At 41.8% G+C, this 14,013-nt stretch overlaps 1 protein-coding gene across 1 annotated transcript; it reads left to right on the top strand.

Moving 5' to 3' along the window:
- Positions 1–1,332: 1,332 nt before the first annotated feature.
- On the top strand, positions 1,333–3,131 carry ugt5g2 (UDP glucuronosyltransferase 5 family, polypeptide G2). The gene has a single exon (XM_041850171.1). The coding sequence runs from the start codon at positions 1,348–1,350 to the stop codon at positions 2,962–2,964; it is 1,617 nt and encodes a 538-aa protein (XP_041706105.1). The 5' UTR covers positions 1,333–1,347; the 3' UTR covers positions 2,965–3,131.
- The last annotated feature ends 10,882 nt before the right edge of the window (positions 3,132–14,013 follow it).

Genomic DNA, 14,013 nt, shown 5'->3' with positions numbered 1-14,013 from the left:
AGAAAAGACTGTCTACAGGATCAATTTACATGAAAAAGTTGTCAATGAGAAACATGTTTACATAAAATTTTAGGCAGTAATTGTTAAGCACTATGCAAAACCTCACGTTGGTGAAAGTGTTCGTATTTTCATCTAATATGCTGGGGAGTAAGGGCTCACATTCAGAGAGGGATCTAGGGTTTCGCCAGTTTATAGGGTCTATTACCCAATGAGGGATTAGACTGTAGTTCTAAATGGAGAACAATAGTTGTGTTAACTCAAACTCCCTCTCCTCCATTTCCTCTCCCACCAGAGCTGTGGAACACACTAGGATGATTTTTTAGCAATGTTAGGGTGTTCCCTCCTGGTCTCCAAAATGTGAGTTTGTGTTTATATGGACACTACTTCTTTCTCGCTCTAGCTGCAGTTTGGACTGAAGGGGCATTTTGACCAGAGGACCTTGACTACAAGAGGAGATATCGGGAGAGAGAGGGAGGTTGCACGACCATATATACCTTACATCACCCTTCATCAAGGTACGAAATCACAGATTTTATACTCTGTTAATGAAAGATAACATTCAGTGTATTCTGGATGGCTCAGCTCTTCAGTTTGTAGGCCGGCCCAGCCCCCAAAATCACTCTTAACAACACTCTTCTTGCTAGTCAAATCATAGCCTAATACTCACCGGCACATTGCTATTAATCTTTATGGAGTCCGATAATATACATTTTGATAGACTATACAAATTGCATAGTCTTATATTATCTAGCCTCTACTTTGCCCTCTGTCTGATTTAATACTCTTTCTCATTTTAAAGTGGGCATGATACGCAGAGTAAAATGAATGTCAGACATATCATTGAGATTATGTTGGATTAAAAATACAATTATTTTGTCTCCTCTGAGCTCGTAGTGGCTAATATTTATTCCTCACCAGCCTCAATCAGACAATATCACACAGCACATATAAAACTCTAATCATCACAAAATTCAAATAAAAAATACAGTAAGCTCTCATTTGTGGGAAAGATATCAAATGTTACGACTCATTAAAAGCTTACTGTAATTGTACTGTACATTAATCTAAACTCTGCATTGCATGTATTTCTTATATTAATTTGTTTTTTGTTGCTATTATAAAAATGGATACCATTTTGTGTAGTTGTTTGCCATTTCCGTTTCCCATGACAATGCTCTTGTTTCTGTGAAGGTGAGAGAAATGTCTGAGCGTGTGCTGAGAGCTCTGGTTCTGCCCACCTTTGTGTGGCTCCTCCTGCCGTTGTTGCTCCTCCTCCTCACACTGCCCCCTGGTTGCCATGGCAGCAGGATCCTGGTGTTCCCTATAGACGGCAGCCACTGGGTCAACATGGAGGTTCTGGTGAAGGAACTCCATGGGCGTGGCCACCAGATGACTGTGATACGACAGGCTGACAGCTGGTTCATCAGGGAGCGTTCTCCACACTACACCTCAGTCACAGTGAAACTGGGGGTTACAGCGTTCGACCTGAACTTTTTTGAGCAGGCGATGCGTAATGTCCTGGAGGGCCGCAGGAAAGGTTGGGTGGTGGGCAACCTGGTCCAGATCAGAGAGCTGGTGTCCATTCTGAGAGCTGCCCACAGCGCCACCCGCACCATGCTCTCCATTATGCTGGAGGACTGGGCCCTGATGGCAGAGCTCAAGGACTCAAGCTTTGATCTCATGCTCACGGACCCCGGCATTCCTGCTGGTATCATCTTAGCGCATTTCCTCAACCTGCCCATGGTCTACAATGTGCGCTGGATGAGCTTTGGAGAGGGCCATTTCTCCATAGCCCCCTCTCCTATCTCTTATGTGCCTGTACCAGGGTCTGGGCTCACTGACAACATGGGTTTCCTCCAGAGGACACAGAACCTCATACATTACATAATCAACCTCCTCCAGGAGCGCCTGTTGGTGCTACCCATTTACAGTGACATACTGGATCAGCATTTCCCCCCAGGGACTGACCTGCTGGCCATGCAGCAGTCAGCTGACATGTGGCTGATGAGGGTGGACTTTGTATTTGAGTTCCCGCGGCCCACTATGCCTAATGTCGCCTACATAGGGGGGTTCCAGTGCCGACCGGCTAAGCCACTGCCTGGGAAGCTGGAGGCCTTCATGCAGAGCTCTGGGGAGCATGGAGTGGTGGTGATGTCCCTGGGCACCCTGATCTCTGCTCTGCCTGAGGAGGTGACTGAGGCTGTCGCTGCCGCCTTCGCCCAACTGCCACAGAAGGTGGTATGGAAGTTAATGGGAAAAATACCATCCTCTCTAGGGAACAACACACTGCTGCTGGACTGGCTCCCCCAGAACGACCTCCTGGGCCACCCAAAGACCCGCGCCTTCGTGGTCCACGGAGGCACCAACAGTGTCTATGAGGCCATCTACCATGGTGTCCCTGTGCTGGGCCTGCCTCTGCTGTTTGACCAGCAGGACAACCTGGTGCGTCTGCAAGCCAGGGGAGCGGCCCAGGTGCTGGATGCAGCCACACTCACGGAATGGGAGTTCCTGGAGGCGTTGCAGGACATCCTAAAGAACCCCTCTTACCAGCGCAGCATGAAGAGACTTTCCAGCCTACACAGAGACCAGCCTTTACATCCACTGGATCGTGCAGCCTTCTGGGTTGAGTATGTGATCAGGAACAAAGGAGCGTCCCACCTCCGTACTGAGGCCTACAGCATGCCATGGTACTCCTACTACAGCCTGGATGTGGTGGCCTTACTACTAACCATCCCACTGGGCTCTGTAGGGGCTCTGTTCTCCTTTGTCAGAGTGCTACTCAAACGAAGGTCCAAGAAGACAATGCCCCATCCAGGGAACACAAAGATAGAGAACAGACATGAACCAGACTCAAAGAGAGCGGGAAACACACCTCAACAAGATAAAAAGAAAACAGAGAAAATGTCCCATGCAGATAGGAAGAAAACAGAGAAAACCCAGACCGTGAAGAGCAAAGGAAAGTAAACTGGGAGACCTGCTGGTCCAAACAAAATAAGTTGTACTGTATTTCTTACTCACAATTCGGTGTGGATCATATGCAAAAGGTAAACAATACTGGTACATAATACAAGTTTTTTAGTGCATTGTCCCATACATTTGTTTGCTGTCACATATTTGTTTGCTCAAAGAAAGCTTACTAGTGATGAAATACCTGTCTAAAATGTATGGAGCAGCATGAAACATGCTGAAAATGAAATTGTCTAGTATTATTTTGTCAATATTCTAAGACAAATCTAAAAACAAAATTTGAATTATTAATACATTTGATTTTTGAGTGCATGAAATATAAAAAAATAATAACGGGATTTACGTGTTTTAAGTAAATTGGTGATGGATTAACAATGCATCTAATAATTAAAAAGAAAGAAAGAAACGTCTGAAGTGATTATTTACTATTTATTTACTATATAGATACTGTACAAATGTACTTACAATGTCTTTCCCTCTCATTTAGGTGTAACATTTTAGGGCAAAACAAACAGTCATCGTCTCAGCATGTCTAGACTGGTGTTGTAAATTTAAGCCACCACAGTCATCGTGTCAGCATGTCTAGACTGGTGTTGTAAATTTAAGCCACCACAGCATTCACTTTGGTCTTTGATATCTACACTTATTTTGTCATTAATCATCGTCATATCTGGTAATGGTAAACTATTTCATGCATGTGGTCAATCTTTTCTCACAAACGCACGCACACACACACACACACAAACTGAAAAAAAAAAAAAAAAGTTAACATATCGATGTGATCATTTTTTAAATAAAAGCCCAGTCCAAAAAATATGATTGTTGGTTGTCGAGAAAGCATGTTTCATGTTGTGAAACTCAGTTTTGACTGTTGAACTCTTTGTAGCATCCACAATGGCATTAATGTCCATCACCTGTTGTCCCGCTGACTCAACAGTACTGATCATCTCTTACTGCATCTCCAAAGCTGAATATTTACTACAGTATGTGTAGTAACCTTGTATATTTATGTTTACTATTATCTTACTTTTTTTAACATACAGGAGTAATTAGGGTTGAGTGACTTGCTCAAGGGCACATCAACAGATTTTTCATCTAGTCGGCTCGGAGATTCGAACCAGCAACCCTACCAGCCGCCCATGTTAATATTATGTTTCAATCTAAGAAAGCATCCCAAGTCACTGCAGTTTAATAGCCAGGAAACAGCCCCGCTTGAGGAGAATGGACTCAAGACACTATGTCTATCAGTTCCATCAGAAACACAGGAACACTGGGACACTTCAGGAGGGTTTTCCCACTGACGTAGTAAACCTTGGCCGATTAAGTCAAAATAAGTATTCAGGAAAAGGTCAGGGGACTAGGTTTGAGTCTTGTTGAAATATAAGTGAGTACAGAAACAATGTCAATAGAATAGAATCTGTAGTTAGTCCACAGTGGAAATGGTTACACATTTCATACAAACATTTATAAGTTGTGATCTAAAGATACATTCCACAGAACATTGATGTGGACAGTCTACATTTCTAAATGGAAGACAGTGCTGTCTGCAACATGTTGGTTTGATGGTGTTTCATGACAGACAGTGGTATGATAATAATAAACAGAAAAAACAGTTCAACAGTGCGTCTTTACAACACTATTTTAGATAACATGAGCAACACACATGGTCTGTGTTGCAAGCCATGTCTCTCGATGTCCTATATAAAGGATAGGTCCTCACTGTGATGCTAGACAATCAATCAGTCTGATAGACCAACTAGCCAAATATAATAGAACTGATATCTGACTGGATTAGCTTCTGTGACCAAAGTTCTGTCTGTTTGTATGTTTATCCTTCCTGTGTCCAGCATCTGGTCCACCTGTCGTCCATGCTGGGATTGTGGGTGGTTATGATCAGTGGCAATTTTAACATGTACATTTTGGTGAGGCAAACTCCCCCCAAAAATGTTTGACGCATACCAGCAAAGCCACTACACAACACAACACTAAACAATACATTAATTGCACTATAACGGTGACAAACGGTACCCACAAACTGTTAGGGCCTACATAAAGCTGTCCCAACAGCAGAGCTTTCTTTTCAACACCATAGAGGGAATCCTTACCACTGCTACACCTGGCTATCAGCGGAGCCTGGTCTGGCAGCAAAACAGTTCATTCAGCCTCATTTACTGCCTTTAAAAAAAACATAGCTGATATGGACGACTTGCTTAAACAAATGTGGTTTCTACTGACAATTGAGATGTACAAACTATGGCATAAGGGGACGACGAGCGGATAAGAGGCAATCCGTAATTTCGATTAAGACATTAATGAGCGAACTAAGACGGACATAGTCAATAAAACTATTTGTTCAGCACTTTTGAAATGTACAGCGACACAATTCAGAACATGGGCCATTCTTACAGTATTCTCCCTGTACACCATGTCAGAACTGTAGGATAAATAAAGGGGCCATATAAGCAAACAATGAAAGCTCTTACAATATTCGATGATGCCATTTCTCTAAAACAGGTGCACCACCAACAGTTAACAGCTTACTACACAACATACACTTGGTATTTTTTTCTTCGCTACAGTATACATTTCTCCCTGGCATATTACATCATTTATGCAGCAGCATACAATACATTTTTGGACTCACCTTGTTGTGCTGTGCTCACTTAAACGGGAAGGTGGCACGGCGGTCCTTCGCGGGCAAATTCTTTCATCAAACTTTGGCATCGAAGTCTGGCATTCTCTGGATGTTTGGTGCTTTCAAGACCACTGGGAACTCTGAAAAAAAACAAGGTTGAATCATGACGTCAGTAATCTTCAGGTCGGAGCTCTAGAAATAGTTTTTTTTACATTGTTTACAAATTGATATGTGACATGTATTAATGCCAAAATAACATGCAAAACAGGCAACCAATTATTATTATTATTATTATTTATTTATTTTTGCTTAAGAGGTGGGGCTCAAAACAGGTGGGGCTCTGCCCCACCTGCCCTGAATGACGGGTCGCCACTGGTCATGATGCTAAAGCAGTGTTCTGGGACCCTATCGTTGCTCTGGTGAAACGAAATAAACATTGATCTCTCCACTGTGGTGGTACACTGCTGAACCAAAGATGGGTTCTTACAGCGGCACACTGTTATAAACCGTAAGAAATGGGAAGGAAGGATTGTTTGGGGTGCTTAAAAGCAAAATATCAAAATGTAAAAAAAGTGCAATGATGAAAAAGCAAAAGGAGAGTTCTGTTCCTAACTTGAGTTGTTGTTCAAAAGTATACCTTGGATGCTAGCTGTGAGAGGTGGGACATCTTAGATTATCTGATCTCCCTGTTGGCGAGCTCATCAAGCATCCCCAATACGTTTCTTTCAAACAAGGAAATTACATTGCCCTTAGCCAGCTGGACAGAGAGGTTGGCTTCCAAAGACACTTCCCCATCTTGGCTGACCAGGGAGATGTATTTGATGGAGGCTGCTGGGTTGCTGGCTGGAGCAATATTCAAGAGAATGGTGATGAATTGTATGTGTTACTATGTTGCTCTGGAATAAAGGAATGAATGAATTAATGAATTATATTTATTGATTTATCCCCAGAAGGGTAAATTGGGTTTGTTTCCAGCAGTAGACACAGAGACAGTACAGTCACATGCATACATCAGACCACAACAGAGACATGATCATTCTCTGTAAATTACAAATATCAATAGAATAAACTACACAATGACAAAATAAAATTAAAATAACCTATGAGCTCTAACCAACCTATCACAGGATCTTTCTTCAACTTTTTCCTATTCATTATTTTTATTTTTATTTACCACCACCAAAGATGCTTCAGGAAGTGTATGCTCCAGTTTTGTCTAATAACATCTGTTGGAAAACTTACAGTGAGGGAAAAAAGTATTTGATCCCCTGCTGATTTTGTACATTTGCCCACTGACAAAGAAATGATCAGTCTATAATTTTAATGGTAGGTTTATTTGAACAGTGAGAGACAGAATAACAACAACAAAAAATCCAGAAAAATGCATGTCAAAGATGTTATAAATTGATTTGCATTTTAATGAGGGAAATAAGTATTTGACCCCCTCTCAATCAGAAAGATTTCTGGCTCCCAGGTATCTTTAATACAGGTAACGAGCTGAGATTAGGAGCAAACTCTTAAAGGGAGTGCTCCTAATCTCAGCTTGGACCCTGGAATGTACCCTGGAATCAGACCCACCAGCTGGTAGAGCATGGCGCTTGTAACGCCAAGGTAGTGGGTTCGATCCCCGGGACCACCCATACACAAAAAAAATGTATGCACGCATGACTGTAAGTCGCTTTGGATAAAAGCGTCTTCTAAATGGCATTTTAATTTTAATGTGTCCAGGTGGGATGGTCCATGACACCTGCAACGTTAGTCTATCACTCAGTGAAAATTCAGACTTGAGATAAGTTGACTTAACATGGACTTTAGTTTAAAAATTCCATGTTATATATACTTATTTCAAGTCTGCCCAAGCAAAGAAAATAAATATATTTTAATGTATTACAAGTATACCGAAATATACTACAAATTCAAATAATATACTTAAAATATGAAATGTATTTTTCTAGTATATCTTAAGTATACTATAAATATAATATCATTAAACTTCAACACACTTATTAAAAGTGTACTTTATATTAATCGTTTTTGTTCAGTCTTTTAGTATACTATAAATATGCTATCATCAACCTTCAATACACTTATTAAAATTGTACTTTAAATTAAATGTTATTCAGTCTTTAAGTATACTATGTGGTCACTATCATTAAACTTAAACACACTCATTAATATGGTACTTCAATTTCAAACGCTTTAATTGTAATTTTGTATATTAATTCAAAATACACTTGGAGTTGTTTTTAAGTTGAAGCCTTGATTTTATTTTATTAAACTCTGCTTGTGAGTAATCAAGTACACCATAAAAATACAGTGCCTTGCAAAAGTATTCATACCCCTTGTATTTCTTCAAATGTTATTGTGTAAGAAAGTGGGATTAAAATTGATTTAATTGTCATTTGTTGTTAACAATGAATAAAAAATACTCTGTAATGTCAAAGTGGAAGAAATGTTTTCCAAAAATGTAAGTATTCAGCATATTTGTTTAGGCAAGCCTACATTAGTTCAGGAGTAAAATTTGGCTTAACAAATCACATAATGTTACTGTTATGGACTGTGCGAAATAATAGAGGTTGACATAATTTTTTAAATTAATAACCCTTCCTCTGTCCCCCATACACACAACATATGTAAGGTCCCTCAGTCAAGTATTGAATTTCAAGCACACATTTTCTTTTACTTTTTCTGGCATTTAGCAGACGCTCCCATCCAGAGCGACTTACAGGAGCAATTAGGGTTAAGTGCCTTGCTCAAGGGCACATCGACAGATTTTTTACCTAGTCGGCTCGGGGATTACAACCAGCGACCTTTCGGTTACTGGCACAACGCTCTTAACCACTAAGCTACCTGCCATATCCAACTACAAAGACCAGGGAGCCTTTCGAAAGCCTCATAAAAGGGCAGTGATTGGTAGATAGGCAACAATATCAAATCAGACATTGAATATCTCTTTAAGCATGGTCAAGTTAATAATTATGCTGTGGATTATGTATTAAACCCCCTAGACACATCAAAGATACAGTCGTCCTTCTGAACTGAGCTGCAGGAAAGGAATGAAACTGCTCAGGGATGTTACCATGAGGCCATTGGTGATTGTAAAACAGTTACAGAGTTCAATGGCTGTGATGTGAGAAAACTGAGGATGGATCAACAACATTGTAGTGACTCCACAATAATGATTTAAATGACAGAGTGAAAATAATAATACAAATATACAGAGCATACATCTTGTATGCAACAAGGCACTAAAGTAATCCTGCAAAAAAAAAATGTTTTGGCCTAAATGCAAAGCCTGGGCTCTCTCTGTAATTCCGACCCAATTTTCTGGCTACCCAAGATGAAACGCCGGCGCCGGCATTACAGAGGCAAGAGAGGGCGGATCCTGGTGAGATTAAGGCGAAGGGAAAACCCGGCCACCTCTTCCCTCCATCTTGATAATAAGATGGATGACCTCCGATCGTGGGTTTGCTACCAACGGGACTCTCGGAACTGCAGTATTCTTTGCTTTTCAGGGGGTGGGGGGGTTGCCTCTTCATCAACACCAACTGGTGTGCTACTTCCAGCACAGTGGAAGTTTCAACCCAATGTTCACCCTCTTTTTAACATTTAACATTTAAGTCATTTAGCAGACTTACAAATTGGTGCATTCAATTTATGACAGCCAGTGGGACAACCACCCAATTTGTATTTTATTTTATTATTTATTTTATATTTATTTTATTTTTTATTTATTTTATTTTACGAACTGTACAAGGCTTTAAACAAGCAGGAAAAACCTACACCCAGAGGCCACCTTTCTGGTTGCCGGCGATTATATTAATTAAGACGTGATGCCCAAATTCCATCAACACGTCTCCAACGCCACTAGGGGGCGATAAAGTCCTAGACCATTGCTATTCTACCCACAATCAAGCATACAAGGCCCTCCCTCGTCCGCCATTCGGCAAATCAGATCATGACTCCGTACTCTTGCTTCCTGTTTACAAGTAGAAACTGAAACATAAAGTACCCGCCATTCGCGACGTTGAGAAATTGTCACCATAATCAGAGGTTATGATACAGGACTGCTTTGCTAGCGCTGATTGGAATATGTTTAGCGACTCCGCCGATAACATTGATGAGCTAACCACCCCCGTCACCGGCTTCATTAGAAAATGCATCGGTGACGTTGTACCAACGGTGAGGGTTCGTTGCTTCCCCAACAAAAGCCCAGGATTAACACAGAGGTTGGCGCTAGACTAAATAACAGGACTACTGCACACAGAGCTATCGTAGACAACCCTGATGCTACGGCCGAGGACAGGAATAAGTACAAGAAGTCCCACTATGACCTCCGCAGAGTCATCAAACGAGCAAAAGGACAATATAGGAATAAGGTGGAATCATATTACGCAGGCTCCGACGCCTGCCGCATGTGGTAGGGGCTACAGTCCATACGGATTACAAAGAAAGACCCAACCGCCCTGTAGCACTCACTTCTGTAATCATAAAGTGCTTTGAGAGACTGGTTATGGCACACATTAACTCCACCACCCTAGACCCACTCCAATTTGCATACTGCCCCAACAGATCCATAGACGACATAATTTCAATAGCATTCCACACTGCCCTCACCCTCCTAGATAAGAGAAATACCTACAGTGGGGGGGGGGGGGAAGTATTCAGTCAGCCACCAATTGTGCAAGTTCTCCCACTTAAAAAGATGAGAGAGGCCTGTAATTTTCATCATAGGTACATGTCAACTATGACAGACAAATTGAGAGAGAAAAAATCCAGAAAATCACATTGTAGGATATTTTATGAATTTATTTGCAAATTATGGTGGAAAATAAGTATTTGGTCACCTACAAACAAGCAAGATTTCTGGCTCTCACAGACCTGTAACTTCTTCTTTAAGAGGCTCCTCTGTCCTCCACTCGTTACCTGTATTAATGGCACCTGTTTGAACTTGTTATCAGTATAAAAGACACCTGTCCACAACCTCAAACAGTCACACTCCAAACTCCACTATGGCCAAGACCAAAGAGCTGTCAAAGGACACCAGAAACAAAATTGTAGACCTGCACCAGGCTGGGAAGACTGAATCTGCAATAGGTAAGCAGCTTGGTTTGAAGAAATCAACTGTGGGAGCAATTATTAGGAAATGGAAGACATACAAGACCACTGATAATCTCCCTCGATCTGGGGCTCCACACAAGATCTCACCCCGTGGGGTCAAAATGATCACAAGAACGGTGAGCAAAAATCCCAGAACCACACGGGGGGACCTAGTGAATGACCTGCAGAGAGCTGGGACCAAAGTAACAAAGCCTACCATCAGTAACACACTACGCCGCCAGGGACTCAAATCCTGCAGTGCCAGACGTGTCCCCCTGCTTAAGCCAGTACATGTCCAGGCCTGTCTGAAGTTTGCTAGAGTGCATTTGGATGATCCAGAAGAGGATAGGGAGAATGTCATATGGTCAGATGAAACCAAAATATAACTTTTTGGTAAAAACTCAACTCGTCGTGTTTGGAGGACAAAGAATGCTGAGTTGCATCCAAAGAACACCATACCTACTGTGAAGCATGGGGGTGGAAACATCATGCTTTGGGCTGTTTTTCTGCAAAGGGACCAGGACGACTGATCCGTGTAAAGGAAAGAATGAATGGGGCCATGTATTGTGAGATTTTGAGTGAAAACCTCCTTCCATCAGCAAGGGCATTGAAGATGAAACGTGGCTGGGTCTTTCAGCATGACAATGATCCCAAACACACTGCCCGGTCAACGAAGGAGTGGCTTCGTAAGAAGCATTTCAAGGTCCTGGAGTGGCCTAGCCAGTCTCCAGATCTCAACCCCATAGAAAATATTTGGAGGGAGTTGAAAGTCTGTGTTGCCCAGCGACAGCCCCAAAACATCACTGCTCTAGAGGAGATCTGCATGGAGGAATGGGCCAAAATACCAGCAACAGTGTGTGAAAACCTTGTGAAGACTTACAGAAAACGTTTGACCTGTGTCATTGCCAACAAAGGGTATTAAACAAAGTATTGAGAAACTTTTGTTATTGACCAAATACTTATTTTCCACCATAATTTGCAAATAAATTCATTAAAAATCCTACAATGTGATTCTCTGGATTTTTTTCCCTCATTTTGTCTGTCATAGTTGACGTGTACCTATGATGAAAATTACAGGCCTCTCATCTTTTTAAGTGGGAGAACTTGCACAATTGGTGGCTGACTAAATACTTTTCTTCCCCACTGTATGTGAGAATGCTGTTCATTGACTACAGCTCAGCGTACAACACCATTGTCCCCTCCAAGCTCGTCATCAAGCTCAGGATTCTGGGTCTGAACACATCCCTCTGCAACTGGATCCTGGACTTCCTGACGGACTGACCCAGGTGGTGAGGGTAGGCAACATCACCTCCGCCACGCTGGCCCCACAGGGGTTTGTGCTTATTCCCTTCCTGTACTCCCTGTTCACCCACGACTGCGTGGCCACGCACGACTCCAACACCATCATCAAGTTTGCTGACGACATGACGGTGGTGGGCCTGATCACCTACAGGGAGGAGGTCAGTGACCTGGCAGTGTGGTGCGGGAGCAACAACCTCTTCCCTAACGTCAGCAAGACCAAGGAGCAGATCATGTACTACAGGAAACGGGGGGTGGCGAGCATGCCCCCATCCACATTGACGTGGCGGCAGTGGAGCAGGTAGACAGCTTCAAGTTCCTCGGTGTTCAAATCACTGAAGACTTAAAATGGTCCAAACACAAATGCACAGTTGTGAAGAAGGCACGACAGTACCTCTTCCCCATCAGGAGGTTGAAAAAGTTTGGCATGGGCCCTCAAATGGTTCTACAGTTGTACCATTGAGCACATGTTGACTGGCTGCATCACTGCTTGGTATTTACATTTACGTCATTTAGCAGACGCTCTTATCCAGAGCGACTTACAAATTGGTGCATTCAACTTATGACAGCCAGTGTGACAACCACTTTTTCTTTTTTTTAATGGGTGGGGGAGTTATAGAAGGATTACTTGCTGGTATGGCAACAGCACCACCCTCGATCGTAGCCATAGACTATTTTCTCTGCTGGTGCTGGTGCATCAAGTTTGACACCAATAGGCTCTTGAACAGCTTCTATCCCCAAGCAATACGACTGATAAATAGCTTACATTTTAATCATTTAGCGGACGCTCTTATCCAGAGCGACTTACAGTTAGTGCATACATTTTTCTTTCATACTGGTCCCCCGTGGGAAACGAACCCACAACCCTGGCGTTGCAAACGCCATGCTCTACAAACTGAGCTACACGGGACTAACAAAATAGCTACACAGAATATCTGAGTTAACCTTGTTCTGTATTGACCTTTTATTTGCACTGTCTCTATGCACACTCACTGGGCCCTACACGATCACACACACGGTCACTCCAACACATACACAAACACTCACTCCATCAAACACTCACTCCATCATTTGCTCACTCGCACATAATATGCACATACATTTATACTGCCTCTACACACCCGCACACCCACTCACATACAAGTTGCTGCTACTCTGTTTATCTTATATCTTGTTGCCTAGTCCCCTTACCCCTGTACATATCTACCTCCATCACTCGAGTATCCCTGCACATTGTAAATATGGTATTGGAAATTACTTTTAAAATAATTTTAATTAATTATGCTTACCTATTTACTTACTTACTCACTTACTTACTTTATTGTGTATTTCATATTTCTTGGTCTTATTTCTCATGTGTTTTTTTTTTTGAGTTTGCAAGAAAGGCATTTCACTGTACTTGTGCATGTGACATTAAAACTTGAAACTAACCTACAACACAAGGCCAAATCTCCACTGGAGTTGCTTACCAAGAAGACAGTGAATGTTCCTGAGTGACCAAGTTACAGTTTTCACTTAAATCTGCTTGAAAATTGCTTTGTAGCCATGATCACCAACATCTTGACAGAGATTATGAAAAGAATAAAGGGCTCATATTGCAAAAATCCAGGTGTGTAAAGCTCTTAGAGACTTACCCAGGAAGACTCACTGCTGTAATCGCTGCCAACGGTGTTTCTAGCATGTATTGACTCAGGGAGCTGAATAAATACACAACGACTACTTTTCAAAAAAAATAATAGAAATCTTCCACATTGACAGAGTATTTTGTGTAGATTGTTTACAAAAAATTACAATTAAATCAATTTTAATCGCACTTTGTAACAACAAAATGTGAATAAATCCAAGGGGTATGAATACTTTTGCAAGGCACTGTAGTTTCAGTAAGGGGTTTTGAAGTACTTTCTGAATTCCTGTTCAGAAGAGTGCAGAGAAAGTTGACAATGATAACGATTGTGTGTTGCAAAGCTAAGGAACATGCTTCCTGAGAGTATACTTTTTCTTATCTCAAGAAA

The sequence above is a fragment of the Coregonus clupeaformis genome, chromosome 27, assembly GCF_020615455.1.
Source record: "Coregonus clupeaformis isolate EN_2021a chromosome 27, ASM2061545v1, whole genome shotgun sequence".
NCBI classification, from domain to species: domain Eukaryota; kingdom Metazoa; phylum Chordata; class Actinopteri; order Salmoniformes; family Salmonidae; genus Coregonus; species Coregonus clupeaformis.
The sequence above is the reverse complement of the archived record's forward strand: the minus strand, read 5'-3'. Positions and strand labels throughout refer to the sequence as shown.

Bases quoted from the DNA above. Each gene is read 5' to 3' on its own strand.
- ugt5g2 (XM_041850171.1), top strand. From the start codon at position 1,348: ATGGAGGTTCTGGTGAAGGAACTCCATGGGCGTGGCCACCAGATGACT.